Source organism: Grammomys surdaster, unplaced genomic scaffold, assembly GCF_004785775.1.
Source record: "Grammomys surdaster isolate TR1022 unplaced genomic scaffold, NIH_TR_1.0 174, whole genome shotgun sequence".
In the NCBI taxonomy this organism is placed as follows: Eukaryota; Metazoa; Chordata; class Mammalia; order Rodentia; family Muridae; genus Grammomys; species Grammomys surdaster.
Window position 1 is genome coordinate 25,310,791 of NW_021604622.1, and position 17,796 is coordinate 25,328,586.

Here is a 17,796-nt window from a genome sequence, read left to right on the forward strand (position 1 = left end):
AGGGCTTTCTGGATGCAAGGTTGAGATGTAAGAGGGCTTTCTGGATGTATGGTTGAGATGCAGTTTGCAGCAACTTGGTAACTGATAAAAGGGTTCAAAGAAGCAAGAGAGAAATTCAGAGGGATTGGGATAGGACAGACTCTTGCCCTGACATCAGGTGCAAACCCGCTTCAGAACATGGTCTGGGAGGCAGGTTTGGATGGTGCATGATAGGAAGTTCACCCAGTCCCCTGAACTGTGCCAAGGAATGGAACGACTGACTGACTGAAATATGGCCACCTCAGTGATGCTCTCTGCACCCCCTTATAAATCTACTTCTTTGTGCTTCTGAGGTGACAGGATCTGTAGCTTGCAGTTAGGTGGCACAAGTACAGAGAGAACTTCCTGCATCAGCTTCAGCTTTCTGGTGACAGCACTGCTGTATTCCAGGAGAGTTTGGGGCATGGCTTCGAGTCCTTGCTGAGGCCACCTTTCTGGATTAGCTCACTCTCTTGACTTTTCTTGTCCTCCCACAGGGCAACCGTGGATGCCACTGCATAAGGCACAAGGCAAAGAAGGCTTTGTGTCCCTCAATCCTGCCAGAACATCTGAATACATCTAATTTTACAATAGAGCTTGGAAGCCACTCAGCCTCCCCCTGAAAGGATGTACATTAGGCTTGTGCTGGATCTGTTTTTATTAATAACTGGTTAGCTACTGCTCCCCGAGGAGAGCTCCCCGTGTAAGCTTTCGTTCTTTTGATTCCTTTTTGATCTGACAGCGTTTTTATTTTCTAAAAGGAACAGTTATTTTCTTCCTGTCCCCCATGTCTATTCAGCCGGAGTGTGGGTGAGATTTGGAAATGTTATTTATCGCGCAAACACTTCTACACAGAGCCGTGCTTATTTAGACCCAACTTGTCGAGCGGACCTCCCACAGAAGGAAACCAAAGGGAAGCGGCAGTGATTTTGAAGTAAATTCTTTAAAAATGCATAGATGTCACAGTCCAGGTTTGCCTCTTGTAAAACATCACCATCACAACAACACTGTTTTTATTAAGTTGCTTAATGTATATTTAATATTCTGGGGCTGGTAGGATGGTATCAGAAAAAAAAAAAGAAAACCTTAGTGACATTGATTCTATAAAAGGCTTTCAAGATAAAGTTCTTAAAATTCAGTAAATAGTTATAATTAATGTGGTTTTCAGTTTTATGAGAAAGTACTGAAATGATGCAATGCACACGTGGGAGATGTCTATAAGTATATTTTATATAATGACGATAGCTTGAGTTCTAAGGAGAGAAAGACATTGACAAATCAAAATGCAGAGCTTTCAGCAAGGGGCCCCTTTTGGCAATGCCTGGAAGTGGTTTTTATTTGTTTGGCTGTTGTTGTTGTTGTTTGTTTGTTTTGGTTGGCAAAGATGAAGAGAGGTATGTGATGTTGGTTAAGGAGCCTAGCTGCCCTGGACCAATAATCACCCTGTTGCAATGTCAGTAGCACTTAACACTGAGTACTTTCCAATAGATAGAACTCCAATCACTGAGGCAAGAGAGCCCGCACTTCCTTAAGACATGTGATTTCAGCCGTTAAGGAGGAAGACCTACCTGCTACTCAGTGTTGTCCATATGTAGCAATTTATTCTAGATAAAAAGGTTACATTATACTCTAAAAATTAAATCATAAGGAGTACCTTATTGAAAGTGCTTCTGGAGGATTCCTGTGGCAAGTGTGTAATTTCCTCAGGTCATCCCAGACTCCATGTTCTATTTATCTCCATGCTCTATTTAGCTCCTGTCTCTATGGTGTTTCCCTCACATGGTGTTCGCCCCTTGAGCTGTTGCTCTCCTCCTTTCATCCAGGAGACAAAGATTTTAAGGTTCAGATTAGCACAGTTAAGATTTATTGTAAACAAAGGATGCTGGTAGTTATGGTAGATATTCATTGCCTGCTTCACTCGATGTTGGTCGCACAGTGACTATTTCCATGACCCATGTAAAAAAGGCTTGGCCTTTTCCCTATGACAGTAGTAGAGAGTAGCAGAATCTTCAGGAAATGGGACCTAATAGAAGAAAGCTAAATGCTGGCATATATCCTCACAAAGATATTAGTCTCTGGCTCCTTGAAAGCTCTTTTTCTTGGCTGTCATAAAGTCAGAGGTCCCCTCTGTCACTCCCTCACGAGGTGTGATTGATGTCATAGACTGAAAGCAGTCGACCTGAGTGATCAGACTCAAAACCACTGAAAACATGAGCCAAAATGATCTTTCCTTTTGTGTGAATGTCATTGCAGATATTTTGTCCCAATAACAGGCATCTGACTAATCTGATAGTTAACAATATTCTCTGTTGGCGTATTCCTGACAAACTGACCAGCTGTACTCTTTCATCTCATTGAAATGAGCTCCATTTTGGAGGTAAAAGCAAGGCAGCACTGTGTGGAGTTTGCTCTGTGAGAGTTCAGTGGTGATGCTGTTTTGGGTGGCAGGCATGGTTATAATGCTGGGATCACACCTATCATGGAGTTAGGATGGACTGGGGTTGGGACCACTTGCATCTCTTCTTGGTTTATCTTATTGCTAGGTTGGGTTTGTTTTCATATATAGCTGAGACAGCTCTATGCAACCTTGCTAGAGCAGCCACCATAAACACCCCAAACATCCTTGGTCTTAACAGAAACAAGCCGTATCTATGCAATTCCTTTTTTTTTTTCTTTATTTGAGAATCAATTTTTCACATACAATATATTCTTACCATGTTTTCCCTTCCCTCTATACCTCACAGTTCGTCCCTACCTCCCTCTCACCCTCATCCACATCTACTCCCTTTCTTTATCTGTCTAGAAAACAAGCAGGTTTCTAAGGGATGATAATAGCATACAAGGTAGAAAATAAAATCACAGTAGGACAAAACAAACCAAAGGAAGAGAGCCCAAGTAAAGGCAGAAGAAATAGGTACAGATGCTGAAAGTTTCTGCTTTGAATATTCAGGAATCCCATCATATATATGCAAAGCCCATAGCATAAAAAATAAAAGAAAGGTGAAGATAATTTTTTGGTTTTAAAAAGTAAAAGCACTGACACAGCATTGTGAGACAAGGAATCTTCTAAGATGCCTTTGAGCTTGTTTTCTGTTGGATGTCTACTGTTGGGCATGGAGCCCACTCTTAAAAATGGTTTGTTTTTCCAGTGAGACCATGTCTTAGCTTCAATTGCTGTGAAAAGACACAGTGACCGAGGCAACTCTTATAAAGGACAATATTTAATTGGGGCTGGCTTACAGGTTCAAAGATTTAGTCCATTATCAAGGCTGGAAGCATGGCAGCATGCAGGCAGACACGGTACTGGAGAAGGAACTGAGAGTTCCATATCTTGTTCCAGAGGGAAACAGGGGAAGAATGTCTCTTCCCCAGGCAACTAGGAGGAGATCCCAAAGCCCACCACTCTACTCACAGGGAGTGACACACTGCCACCAAAAAGGCCACATCTACTCCAAACAAGGCTACACCTCCTAATAGTGCCACTCCCTGGTCCGAGCATATTCAAACCACTACAGACTACCTTGAAGAAAACTAATTTTTGATTTGCAAGTGGTTATCAATTGGAGATAGCTCTGGGTTAGGATTTGGGTATGTGTGCAAGTCTCCTTTTAGCCTTAGGACTCCATTTTGTGGAAACCCATGAAGGCCCTGTGAAGACTGCCTTAGTTTCTTTGAGTTCACATGTAGATCTTGCTGATTTGGAGGGTCTTTTTTCCTTGGGGTTCTCCAACCCTTGTGGTTCTTTCACTCTTTCTGTATCTTCTTCTCTGGGGTTCTCTGAGATCAGAGGGGAAGGATTTGATGGAGACATCCTGTTTAGGGCTGAGTTTTTCTAGGTCTCTCACTCTCTGCATATTGTCTGGCTGTGCATCTATGTATTTGCTCCCTGCTTGCAGGAGGAAGCTTCTCTGATGAATGTTGAACAAAGTATTGATCGATGAGTAGAGCAGCGTGTCAAGCTTTGTGCCAGAACTGCACAAACTCATACAACCACTGTTGAGTCACTGTGGCAATTCCCCTGAAAGATTGAAACATGCTAGTCTTATAAGTAGGAGACCATTGTGGATTGAAGGGTTAGTAGCTAGATTGGCATTTGTGTTTCTGCTTCTTCAACAGGGAGTAGAGGACTTCCTGGTCCCAAGTACACCAGCCTAGAGGCATGAAGCTCTAGACAGGCATTGGGTTGACTTCTCTGTGTTCAGTGAATTATGTAGGTATCATTTTCAGAAATAGGGATTTGTTCTCAGTTTGTGGAGAGCAACTTACAGACTTGACAACAGCCTGGGCTTTTTGTAAGTTTCGGTGGGGAGCATTTTTGAGAATAACTCAATTATTTGTAAACTATTCTTATTGCTGAGGTGTCATTTGATGAAGAGCTATGTCCAGCTGTGGCCAAGTCTCCATTATTTGGCAGTTTAATTCAGAATTTAGGAGGCTTCTACTATATTAGGTTTCCATATATCCCTGGAAGTGGCCCTTAATTTTAACTGTTCTTCCCTGTATTCCCTCCTTTGTCTCTCCTTTCCCTCACTTCCATTGGGTTGGTTATTATATTATTCCATAATATATATAGTTATATTCCATTGGGTAAATGTACCACTTTTTAAAAATCATTTATCCTTTTAGGGACATCATAGTTGTTTCCAGTTTCTGGTTATTACGAATGTGGCAATGATGAACATGGTTGAACAAGTGTCTCTGAAGTGGGATGAAACATCCTTTGGCTGTATGCCCAAGAGCTCTATAGATGGATCATGAGGAGTATTGATCCCTATCTTTCTGAGGAATTGCCACACTGATTCAACAGTGGTTGTATGCATTTGTACTCCCTCCAGCAATGCATGAGTGTCCTCTAATGCCACATTCCTGTCTTCATGAGCTGTCACTCGTTTTATTGATCTTGGCCGTTAACCAATGTAAGACAAAATCTCCAAGATGCTTTGATTTGTATTTCTGTGATAGCTAAAGATGAACATTATTTTAAATACTTCTCAGCTATTTCATTTTGATTTTTTAAGTCACTGTTAAGATCTGTACCCCATTTGTAAATCGGGTTATTTGTTTTCTTGATGTTTGTTTTTTAAAATTCCTTATATATTTTGAGTATTAGCCCACTATCTCTGTATGGTTGGTAAAAAACACTTTCCCATTCTGCAGCTTCTGTCTTTTTCCAAACAATGATGTCTTCTGCTGTGAGGAAGCTTCTCAGTTTCATGAGGTTCCATTTATTAATTGTTGATCTTAGTTCCCGTGTTAATTATGTTCTGTTCAGAAAGTCTGTGCCCATGAGTTTCCTGTCTTTACTTGTATTGGGTTCTTTGTATCTGGTCTTATGTTGAAGTCTTTGATCCATTTGTAGTTGAATTTTGTTCAGGGTGATCAGCTTATTCAGATTGTTACATGTAGCCGTTCAGTTTGACGAGCATCATTTCTCATTGGTGATGCTGTCTTTTTCCCAGTGTGTATTTCTGGCTTCTGTATCAAAAATCAGGTGCCATAGGTGTGTGGATTTATGTCTTGGTCTTTGATTTGATTCCATAGATCAACATGTCTGTTTTTGTATTAGGGCCATGTTGTTTTATTACTATAGCTGAAAACTGTCCTTTCAAAGTCTCTAAAGAATTATGCTATAATTTTGAAGGTGGTTGCATTGAATCTGTAGATTCCTTTTGGTACGATAGCAATTTATCTTAATTCTGCCAATCCATAAGCATTAGAGGTCTTTACATCTTCTGAAATCTTCTTAAATATCCTAAAATTTTGTGGTACAACAAATCTTGTACTTGCTTGGTTAAAGTTACTCCAACAAAATATTTTATATTTTTGAGGCTATCAAGAAAGGTGTTTTACCCATGATTCCTACCTCAATCCATTTGTCATTTGCATATGGAAGGTTACAGATTTTTCTGAGGAAAGTCTGCATTCTGCTACTTTCCTGAAAATATTTATCAGTGGTAGGAAGTTTCCTGATAGAATTTTCAGGATCATTTATGTACACTGTCGTGTCATCTGCAAATACATTTAGTTTGACACTTCCGTTCCAGTTTTATCTTCTTAGTCTGATTCACTTGTCTTGTTGGTTGAGATGGTTTAAGACTTCAAGTACTATATTGAATAGGTATGTAGAGAGTAGATACTGTAGTTAACCAGATAACTGAACCTACTGCAGGAGAAATCAGGCAATAGCCGTGACTTCATTGACATAGGAATGTCTTATTCCTAATTTTCATAAAAGCTTTAGTTTCTCTCCATTTAGGTTAATGGTGACAATGGGTGTCTAAACTCCCTTCAATTTGTTGAGGTATATTCCTTGTATCTCCAATCTCTCCAGGACTTTGATCATTAATGGATGTTGGATCTCGTCAAAGCCATCTCTACATCCAATGAAACTTTTTGTGTTTTATTTTCTTTAAAGGATGATTTACATGTATTGATTTAAGTATGTTGAACCATCCACACATCCCTGGGGTGAAGCCTACTTGATAATGATGGATGGTCTTCTTTGATGTGTTCTTAGATTTGGGTTGCAAGTATTTTATTGTGTATTTTTGCATCTATGATCATAAGGAAAAATGGTCTGTAATTCTCTTTCTTTACTAGATCATTTTGTAGTTTAGATACCTAGGTAACTATAACCTCATTAAATGAATTTGGTACTATTTCTTCGGTTTCTGTTTTGTTAAATAGTTTGAGGAGTATTGGCATTAACTCTTCTTTGGAAATCTCTTAAAATATTATGCTAAAATCATCTGGCCCTGGGCTTTTATTGGTCAGGAAACTTAATCACTGCTTGTATTTCACTAGTGATTATGGTCTGTTTAAATTAATCATTTGATTTTGATTTAACTTTGGCAGGCAGCATGTCTCAAGAAAATTATCCATTGTTTTTATATTTTTCCAATTTGGTAACATATCGGTTTTTAAAGTATGGCCTTATGATTTGCTGGATTCCCTTGGTGTTTGTTGTTATATACCCTCTTTCATATCTAATCTTGTTCATTTGTTTCTTCTCCCTCTTTTAGTTAATTTAGCTAAGAATTTGTCATTCTTACTGATTTTCTGAAAGAACCAACTCCGTTTCATTGAACCCGGCATTGTCTTCATTTGTTTGCTTCAGTTTTATATATTTAATGCTTGAGCTTGATTTATTTCTTGCTGTCTACTCCCTTTATGTATCATTTTTCCTTTTTTTAGATCTTTCAGATGTGCTGTTATGTTACAAGTATGAGATCTCTCCAAATTCTTCACCAACCCAATTAGTATTATAAATTTGTATGTTTTGTTTTCATGTTGATTCAATTCTAGAAACATTTTACTTTCTCTCTTGCCCTAATTTTCATTCAGTAGCGAGTTGTTCCATGAGTTTTTAGGCTTTTGGTTGTTTCATTGATTGTAGATATCCAACTTTAATCCATGGTAGTCAGAGAGATTGCAAGGTGTTATTTCAATTTTCTTGTATCTGTGGAGGCTTGCTTTGTGTCTGAGTAAGTGGTCAGCTTTGGAGAAAGTTTGTTGAAGTGTGGAGAAGAAAGTATTTTCTTTTGTGTTTGGGTAAAATGCTGTATAGATACCTGTTATTTCCATTTGGTTTATAAGTCAGTTAGCTTCAGCCTTTATGTTTCCTTTTTTATCTGGATGATCTGCCTATTGGCATGATTAGGGTGTTATCGAAATCTCCTCAGTGTGTGAGTGTCAAGTCACTATGTCACTTAATCTGTAGTATTGCTTCTTTTATGAACTTAGTACACTTATGCATGATATATAGATGTTAAGAATTTCTTTTTCTTTTTTATAAAATTAGAATACTGTTTACTACCAATCAAAATACTTCAATATATTTTAGTAAAATGACAATAAGACTTATCTATTGACAAATACACAGTTCTCATGAATGGAATTAAGGAAAATCTGGAGGCATTAATTTTCTGGACCAAACAATGCAACAAAGTTTTCAAATCTTTTCAATATCTTCTTGGTGGGTTCTTCCTTTGGTAAGTATGCAGTATCTTCTGTTGTCACTGTGGATTAGTTTCATTTTAAAGTTTATTTGTTCAGTTATTAAAATGACTACACTGGTTTCGTTGCTAGGTCAATTTACCTAGAGAGTTAGCAATAATAGCTATTGTTCCATTGTTTGTTGGTTCCTGTTATTTTTGTTACCATAATTTTTCTACTTTTTTTTTTGATTGTAGGGATGGGATTATTATTCATTATGGTTGTTGTTGCTTTCTCCTTCCTTCCTTCCTTTCTTTCTTTCTTTCTTTCTTTCTTTCTTTCTTTCTTTCTTTCTTTCTTTCTTTCTTTCTTTCTCCTGTATGATTTATCTCTTTATGTGGATGCTTTCCTTTAATGCCTTCTATAGGGCTAGATATGGACATAGATACTACTTGAATTTGTTTTTATCTTGGGATGTCTTTCTTTCTATATTTATTGTAATTGGAAATTTTGCTGGTTATAGTAGCTTGGCCTGGCATCTGTGGTCTCTTAGTGTTTGTAAAACTCCCTAGAGGCTCCATTGAAAAGTCAGGCATTTTTCTAATAAGCCAGCCTTCATATGTTACTGTTTTTTTTTCTATTGAAGCCTTTAATATTCTTTCTTTGTTCTTTATGTATGGTGTTTTGATTATTATCTGCCATGAAGAATTTTTTTTCTGGATTAGTATGTTTGGTGTATGTTTCTTGTAACTTGATAGGTATCTCCTTTAGTTTCGGGAACTTTTTTTTTTTTTTGATGATGATTTTGTTGAAAATACTTTCTGTGTCTTTGTCCTGGGTTTCTTCTCCTTCCTTTATTCCTTTATTTATAGATTTAACCTTCGTATTATCCCAGATTTCCTGGATGTTTTGTGCCTGGAGTTGTTTAGATTTAAAATTTTTGGGGGGTGAGGTATCTATTTTTTTCTATCTTGTCTTCCATGCCTGAGATTCTGTCTTCTATTTCTTATATTCTGTTGGGGAGGCTTGCCTCTGAGACTCCTGTTCGAGATCCTAAGTGTTTCATTTCCAGATTTCCCTCGGTTGAGGTTTTCTTTATTGATTATATTTATCCTTTCAGGTTTTCTGCTGTTTTAGTAATTTCCTTCTACTCTTTGTGTTTTCATAGATTTCTTTAATGGATTTATTCATTTCCTCTTTGAGGACCTGTGTTATATTCATAAAGACCATTTTAAATTCTTTTTCTTGTGCTTCAGCTATGTTACGTTTGTAAGAGCTACTACTGTAGTAGGTTTGCTGGGCTCAAGGGGAACATTTTGTCCTGGCTATTGGTTATGTTTTTACACTGGTATCTAGGCTTCTGAGTTTGGAGTGATTGTATTTGTAGGTGCTTGTATCTGGTATTTACTTGGTGAGTGTTTTGTTTTTTTAGTTTCTGTTGCCTTCTCTGATTATTAGAAAGCTGGTGCATGTGTGATACCTGGTGGGAATGCTTCTGGGATTCCTGGGGGATTCTGGAACTCCTGGTAAACAAAGTTTTTCTATGAGTTGGGAGCTGATATTTACGAATGGAAATGGCCTAGAAGGAATCCACAGGAGAGAGGAAATCTGGGATATTCCACCCATCTGCTTAGTTCTCTGGGAATGTGGGCTGAGGGAAAGGAGAGGTCACAGTATGCAGTCTGCTAAAAGCTGGTGATGGGATTAGGGAACAGAATAGGAATATGGAGGCACTGAGGGAGAAAGATCTGTAAATTACCTACCTGTTCCATGGGCTTACTTGCTTCTCTGGCAGGCCTGGCTGGAGGGTTCCCAGGGAGTTCCTTCTGGAATTGGGGGCTGAGACAAAAGAATGAATGGGGGAAAAGGTTGAAGGAGAAGGTCTGTGTGAATCCCTGGAGATGGGAACAGGCAGGAAGGAGACTCCAAAGCTGGTGTTCTGCCAAAACATAAAACTACAAAACCAAACAATTAAAAAAAAAATGTCGGTGTGACTGGGGGATTGGATTTGGAGGAGGGGAAGGGGAGGTAAAGATTTGCAATTAGGCCACCTTCTTTCCTGGCCCATGTGGCCAGAGGGTTCCCAGGGAATGTCTGCTACTGATGGAGGCTGGGATAAGGGGAGGAATGGGGGAGGGAAGCCTGGAGAAGATTGTTCTGTGTGATATGCTAGAGACTGAGGCAGAAAGGGAAGGGGCACAGCAAGTGGTCTGCTACAGAGCTGGTGTATCTGACGGGGCATTGGAGTTTGATAGGTGAACAATCTTCAGTCACGCTGTCTACATCCCTGAACTGTGTGGCTAACAGGTTCCCTGGGGAATGCTTCCTCAGTCACATGTATTTTAAGGTCTATCAGTTGATGACATTTAAGACTTCAGTCTCACAGCATGAGGAAAAGGGAAGATGGGCTGTGTCTCACAGAAGGGTTCTAGATTTTTCTTTAATGGGAAAAACATACTTTTAATATTTTATCTCAAGAAAACTTAGCAGCTATGAATTTGTATATATTACAATGTCTGCCGGATTACCAGCTGTGGGACAGATGTCCATTCCCATCCCCACACCCCCATCCCCTTCAGCTCTTCCTCTCCAGACACTCTTTCCTTACCGCTTTGGTTTGTAGTCCTTTCCTTTGCTTCCTGCTCTGCCTGAGCATTTCATCCAATGAGAACTTCTAGAATCTTTTACATTACTGAGGATCTTAACCGTGTACCTGCTTTGGAACTCTTCGTCTTAGTGAGTCTCCTTGCTATGCCTCCTCATGTCTGTGCCCCTATTGCTGCTAACCGATGCTCTAGGGTTTGCCTCCTCTGCACTGTGCTGCCTGTTCCCTTACATATTTATATACGCATGGAACGATGCGTGTGTGTGCGTGTGTGTGTGCGTGTGAGTGTGCATGTGTGTGGTTGACATTCAGTATGAATGAGAAACACTCAGATCTAATTACTTTTATAAATTCCAGAGTTTAGCTCCTTAACATTTTCTAGTGCTTAAAATCCTCCTCATCACCCATGTAGCCATCAAAATTTCTATTTATTTGACTAAAAAAAATTAGAAACTGTTACATTAGGTAGACTACCAATTTGATGTCTTTCTCTATTTCTAAATCTTACAATCTATTATAATATCATATATATTATATATAATTGTTATATGTAATATAAATTATAATATAACAATACCTACTGTTTTTTAAGGATGAAACCTTTTCTCCCTTCATTAACTAGTTTCTTTATTCTAGATGCTTCTCATTTCGAATGTTTCTGTCTCTTCTTTCATATACCACTTCTCTAGTACTTCTTTATGTATTTATTTACTTATTGACAGTGTTTCATTATGAAGTCCATGCTGGCTTGACCTCATAATACTTTAGCCAAGCTTCCCAAGCGTTCAGATGCCAGGCAGAGACCACCTTCACCCTCTCCTCTTACATCTTTGACCCCTTCTCCACATTTAACTTTAACAGAAGACAGACTGTATTTAATTACCAGTGGGTTCATCCTGTTTCCTCCCTTGTAAATATTCTCAGAAATTGGTGATTTTTTTCCGAGAAAATAAATTATTTTTGCTGGGGGCTAGAAGTCTGAAATCAGGGGGCGGTGATGAATGAGGTCGTCTCTGCTGCACCATCCACTGTGGCCTGCATGCCATGTCATGGCAAGGAGATATGCACAACAGCATGAGAGAAGAGAGCCCAGGAGGCTGCAGGGGCCTCTCCAGCAGGCCACCCTCGTGTAAGCAATCCCTCTTGTGAAAACAGCCTGATTACTCTTAAATGCCCTGGATGCAGCATACTGCTGCCTTGACTACCGCATAGCAGTATGTGTTTGATTGCCAAATTTCTCAGTCCTGAAAATTGCCAGCCTTTGAGCATAAACTTATTTTATTACATTTTCTCTGGCCATACAATGTAAGAGAGCTCTACATTTGTTCCACTTCTCTCAGTCCAGGTTCTTGTTGTTGTTTTGGTTTGGTTTTGTTGTTTTTGTTTTTTTCTTGCTCTGTGGAACCCCTACATGCTACCTGTTGTTTAATTTCCTTTGGGCAGAACCCAGTGACCTTTCCCATGTAATGTTGCCTCCTCCTTGTCTATCATACCTCCCTTTAAGGGAGATCAACCCCATTTATCATTTAAACCTTTCTAGATTTTAGGTATTAATTCTAATTTTTGTCCTTGTCACCTGACCTGGGCTTTATGGGATATTTTAAAGTATCCATTCAGCATCTTAATCCTGGCATGTACAACATCAAATAATTATATTTTCATTATACGAGGCCATCTGTGGATACTATTTAAATGAATAGCAGCAGTCACGTCCTGATATTTATATATCTGTGCTTTCATAATCTAGTAGATCAGAACAATACATATTTTAAATATAGTTTATATACTGGTGTTCAGGGATTTGGAAAGGGCACAGCTGGGATATTTTTCTGTGTTTGTGACACATGCTGAAGACCCCCAGTGTGTTCCAGGTTTAATCTCAGCAATGGTGGCTGACAAGATGGATTTTATAGGTTCCAGCCCTCAAACCACCTACCTGGTCTCTTTGAACAGGTCCCTCTATTCTCCAAGGAACGTGTACTGGGTGGCAGGAAGTGGTCATCATGCTGTAGGGCCTGGCTTGGTAACTAGAATTTGTGACTTCTGTTGTGTGGCTTGGTTAGCAGGGTGCTACAGAGCAGTTCAGACTCACAGGGTAGAGGCCCCATCCTCATGGATCAGGGGTCGAGTTGGCATCGGTCGCCATTTTAACCATCCATGGTATTAGCTGTTGTTTCTGCTTTTTGATCATTATTGACAAAGTCTAAAACCACAATTTCTTTATGTATTTTTTGAACAATTGCCATAACTTTAAATGAACTTCTTCACCCTTCTGTCCTTTTTCACCCTCCTGTCCTTCTGTCTACAATTTCCTGTCCAGACGGCTTCATGGTCTAACAGTTAAGACCTCTCACCTTACAGCAATTGACTTCCCATACCATAACCTGTACTCTATGCTCTTCCTCTGCTCTCTTTGCTTTACCTGGTTTCTGTACCAAGTACAACAAAGCATTCCAGAATATGCTTATGGCTGCCTTGAACCTGCTTACCCACTCCACAGATGTCCTCTCCTCCTCTCCCCTTGATATGGAATAACCTTTCCAGATCTCTATCTCTTGAAATCCTCATTATCATGCAATATTAAACTGAAATCTGACCCCTATGTGAACCTATCCTTGTTCCCAGTAAGTGGCAGAGCACCCTCCCTTCACTCCCAAGTCACCCTTGCTTCTCTTAAAGAGCTTGGGTTACAGTTATTTGTCTAAGCTGGCCTTGTTTAAGCACATGTTCATAGTCTTGCAAGTGTCTCAGTGTCTAGCCGCATCCTGTTATTCTACCTGGTACTTGCTCTGTTTATGTTCTGTTTCAAGCACACCTGGCCCCAGGTTTTGGAGATACATAAATTATAATTCTATAATTTATAGCTGGGATATTTTTCTCTGTTTGTGACACATGCTGAAGACCCCCAGTGTGTTCTAGGTTTAGTCTCAGCAATGGTGGCTGACAAGATGTGTTTTATGGGTTCCAGCTCATATAAATTCTATCCTAGAATTTATAATTCTATAAATTAATAATGTCATTGGAATGATTGATAAGAATTATGAGCCATACCATTCATCAGATTTTTGGCAAAAGCAAAGACTCTAGCCTTATTAAATAAGGTCTTATGGATGATAAAGAGTGACTGAGTTACTACATGTAGACTTTATTTGCATAAGAAGGCCACGACAGACGTACCAGGAAGCCTCCAATAATGATCATAGAGATTAATCACCATTACTTAAGAGGGGTGTGACCTAGGAGGGCTTAAACTTGGATTGCCTCAGATTTAGTTCACATATTCACACATACAAACCCTGCTTAGTCAGCGTTTCTATTCCTGCACAAAACATCATGACCAAGAAGCAAGATGAGAGGATTCATCCATCTTGCTTACACTTTATTCAGTTACACTTCCACATTGCTGTTCATCACCAAAGGAAGTCAGGACTGGAACTCACACAGGGCAGGAACTTGGAGGCAGGAGATGATAGAGGCCATGGAGGGATGTTACTTACTGCCTTGCATCCCCTGGCTTGCTCAGCTTGCTTTCTTATAGAACCCAGGACTACCAGCCCAGGGATGGCACCGCCCACAATGGGCTCTCCCACCCTTGATCACTAATTGAGAAAATGCCTTCCAGCTGGATCTCATGGAGGCATTTCCTCAAGGGAGGCTCCAACTTGTGTCAAATTGACTCACAAAACCAGATAGTAATCCTCCCTCCACAACGCCCATACACACACATATACACACATACACTCACACAAACACACACACATATACACTCACACATACAAATGCAATACTAATAAACACAACAAACCCATACACACAAAATCTATGCAATATATATACACACTATCCATTCTCATAGATTGTCAGCTGATACAATCCACATGGGCAGTGTGAGCAGAGACAGTGAGGTGGGGCTGGGGTTCAGAAGCCCTGAGTAGTAAGTACTGTGAATGACCACACCTGGTCGAGCAATCAGTAGGCAGATCAACTTTACTTGGGGTGATTCAAGGTTTATAAAGTTTTGGGGGACTGAAGGTAGGGATGTCCAGGGTAGGCAAAGATCTTGGCCTTCGGCTTAGGCTACTTGGAATGCTTTATTAGAATGGAGAAGCATTTCAGGAATCTCAGGTGCTGGCTGAACTGGTACTGATCAGGAGAAAGAAAGTTGCCCTGTAATCTGTAATCTGATTGAGGCTACCTGACATTCCTCAGGTAGAGGCATGTGTGTGGGGGTGAGAATTCCCCAGGCAAGGTCATTGAAAGAGAAACCCTGCCCATGAAGGGAGTCTTCCAAATTGCACTGAGCCCAGAGGCTATCTGGTCATGGTGGACTTCAACTTTAATTAGCAGAGTTTTCACATCTACACATACACTCACACCCATTCCCCCCCAGACATATACATACCAGTACACACACATCTACATCACACACACACACACACACACACACACACACACAATCTATATACATACATATACTCACCCACCACACACACACACATACACACACTCACACACAGCAACAGACACATATCAGTAAACACACACACACATCAACACACACATCTATATGCACACATCCATACACAACAACACAAATGTACACAATGCATCTATATTGCACACATACACTCACCTATATATCCCTACACTGTTATACACACGACCTTCTATGCATACACATAACAACATATCACGAAAATCCCTACCCCTCCCATAGACAGGGAGACAGACAGATACATACACACGTACACGTACACACACACACACACACACACACACAGAGAGAGAGAGAGAGAGAGAGAGAGAGAACACTCTGAAGCATCACCTAGTATCAAGGTCAGATGTTTGTGCTTTCTACCATCACATGTCTTTATCACATGTCTTTATCACATGTTTTATCACATGTCTTTATCACATGTTTTATCACATGTCTTTACATATTATAAACTTGAAAGTTAGTAGTAGGACTTTTCCAAAACACTATCCATCATGAAACAAAACCTGAACTCATATTTATAGAATCATTCTCTTGTATGTTTTAGGTACTATTCACACATGACGAGAAGGTGAGCTTTGTAGAAGACACGTTCCCAGAGTCAGAGACCCCTTGCCCACCATGAAGGGAGCCTGCATCCTTGCATGGCTGTTCTCAAGCCTGGGAGTGTGGAGATTTGCACGGCCAGAGACCCAGGACCCTGCCAAGTGCCAGAGAGCTGAGCATCCTGTTGTCTCCTACAAAGGTAAGGAATAAGGTTATACTGATTACAAGACAATAGCTCAAATCAAATCCCATGTTTAATGTAATATCCCTTGGATATTGCTTTTTTTTTCTGTGACCTCACCTGGGTTATTAATTGTTTTGATTGAAGATGAAATGTAAGAATGTAATTTCTAGAAGGAGTACTTCCTCATGGAGGATCCCAGAGGCATTTCTATGAATGTCTTTGTTCCACTTTCATTCAGGGGCCTCCCAGCCATTCAGGTCAGTGGTTGAAACCCTGTCATCAGTGTTGCAACAAACATTAATAAGATAGGGATGAAAAGAATTCTTCTTTGGCATTTCCTGGTGAAGTTATGGATTTGTCTTGAAGAATCCCTTTGTCTAGTGTCCTAATGCAGTGGAATCCATTATTGTCTGAAGTGTGTTCTCAGTGCAATTGTGTAGTAGTTGATTGCACATTCTGTCTTCTATTCTCTCCCAGAAGTTACGGTAGGTCTTCATGGCCTGGATACTTGAACCATTCACAGTGGGAAAACTAAACAAAAACTATGCCTCTTCACTCAGCATGCCTCTGCTATCAGCCCAAACCAGACACTGCATTTTATTAACTCCTTTCAATAGCCTTACATTAGTTTTAAAAGTTCATATCACAGATTTCATATATAGATGTGAAGCAGAAATAATAATCTAAGCCCCACAATGACCAATTTACTTTCTATTTTTTATTCCTCGTTCAAAATCCTATCCCTGACTTACCCCACACCTGCCAAATTATTTTGATGCAAATTCAGGATATCATGTAATTCAATCTGTAGCTGTTACTGAAAGGAACTTTATGATATTAGTATAATACCAGACAAGGAAAATCTCTCAAATGAAAAATTTCCTAAAACTATGAAGTGTGTGGTCTCACGAGAACATGAATTCTGTTGGGTCAGACAGGGATCTACCTGAAGTGCAAAAAGTAGATTTTTCTTAGATGCTTTTAAATTTTAAATTTTACATTTTTTACTACATTTTTTCATTTCCCATGAAAAAAACATTTTCTTTAAAAGAAATGGAATTTCTTACTCAGTTTGGCTTCTGCTCATCCTGATTGTTTTCGAGTTTTCGTGTATTCCCTCAGTCCCCATAATTCTGAAGTGACATGAGTCCTGATGGGGGTCACACTGGCATCTCTTTGATGTCCCAGTGCCTGTCAACTCTCCCTGTGAGGCAGAAAGTGTCTTTTGGGCAGCTGGCAGGTATTCACAGCCACTGGCTAATGGAAGCACACTGGAGCTGGTTTGGTTTTAGCATCTCTTTTTCATGTAATAGTTAGAAACGTCTATATAAAGCAGCTGCTTTTTGAGCACCCGTGCAGCACATCTGGAACAGGAAAGGCATGGCCTGGGCTTCCCTACAGCAAAGCCTTTGTTGTGTTTTCTTCTTACTCTGGGAACTGGGTTCCCTGACATCCAGCTCTTCCTTCATTTGCATTACAGGAGATCTGAGAAGTTATGTTTCCTGTTGTTTTTCTTAGTCTATGGATCGGCTTCATATCAACATGTGACTTTTTATATAATTAATAGATTTTAATTCATTGCTATATTTTTGCCCTGGGGATGTTAGAATGATGCCCTTTTAGCCCAGGAGCATCTTGAGGTTGGGTCTGAGCTCTGAGATAACTTTCAATCTCTTGGATCAAAGATACTCCTATTCTCCGGCCTCCTTCTTCACATAGCTCTGGGAATTCTCCTTCCCCCCTGCTTGGAACACTAGCACTTAAGACTCTTTAGAGCAGCATTAAAGAAACTATGTATGAAAATAAATCTTATGAACTACTAATGTGTCCAGGCCATCTTTAGGCTCGAGAATATGAAGCTCTGACACCTTACCCTCTGTTTCTTTTTCTCATGCATAGAGTCTTTGTGCCTCTGCAGGACAACATTCATTTCCTTTCATTTTATACAATGTATGCCCACCACCCCATCATTACAGTGTGCCCACCACCCCATCATTACAGTGTGCCCACCAC

General features: G+C 39.8%; 1 protein-coding gene across 1 annotated transcript in view; it reads left to right on the top strand.

Annotated features, from left to right (window-relative positions):
* Positions 1–17,796, top strand: part of Sema5a (semaphorin 5A) — a 433,461-nt gene that overhangs the window by 148,329 nt on the left and 267,336 nt on the right. Inside the window, exon 3 of the mRNA XM_028767632.1 lies at positions 15,601–15,798. Coding sequence (XP_028623465.1) covers positions 15,675–15,798 — 124 coding nt within the window. The 5' untranslated portion in view covers positions 15,601–15,674. The remainder of the gene's footprint in view (positions 1–15,600; positions 15,799–17,796) is intronic.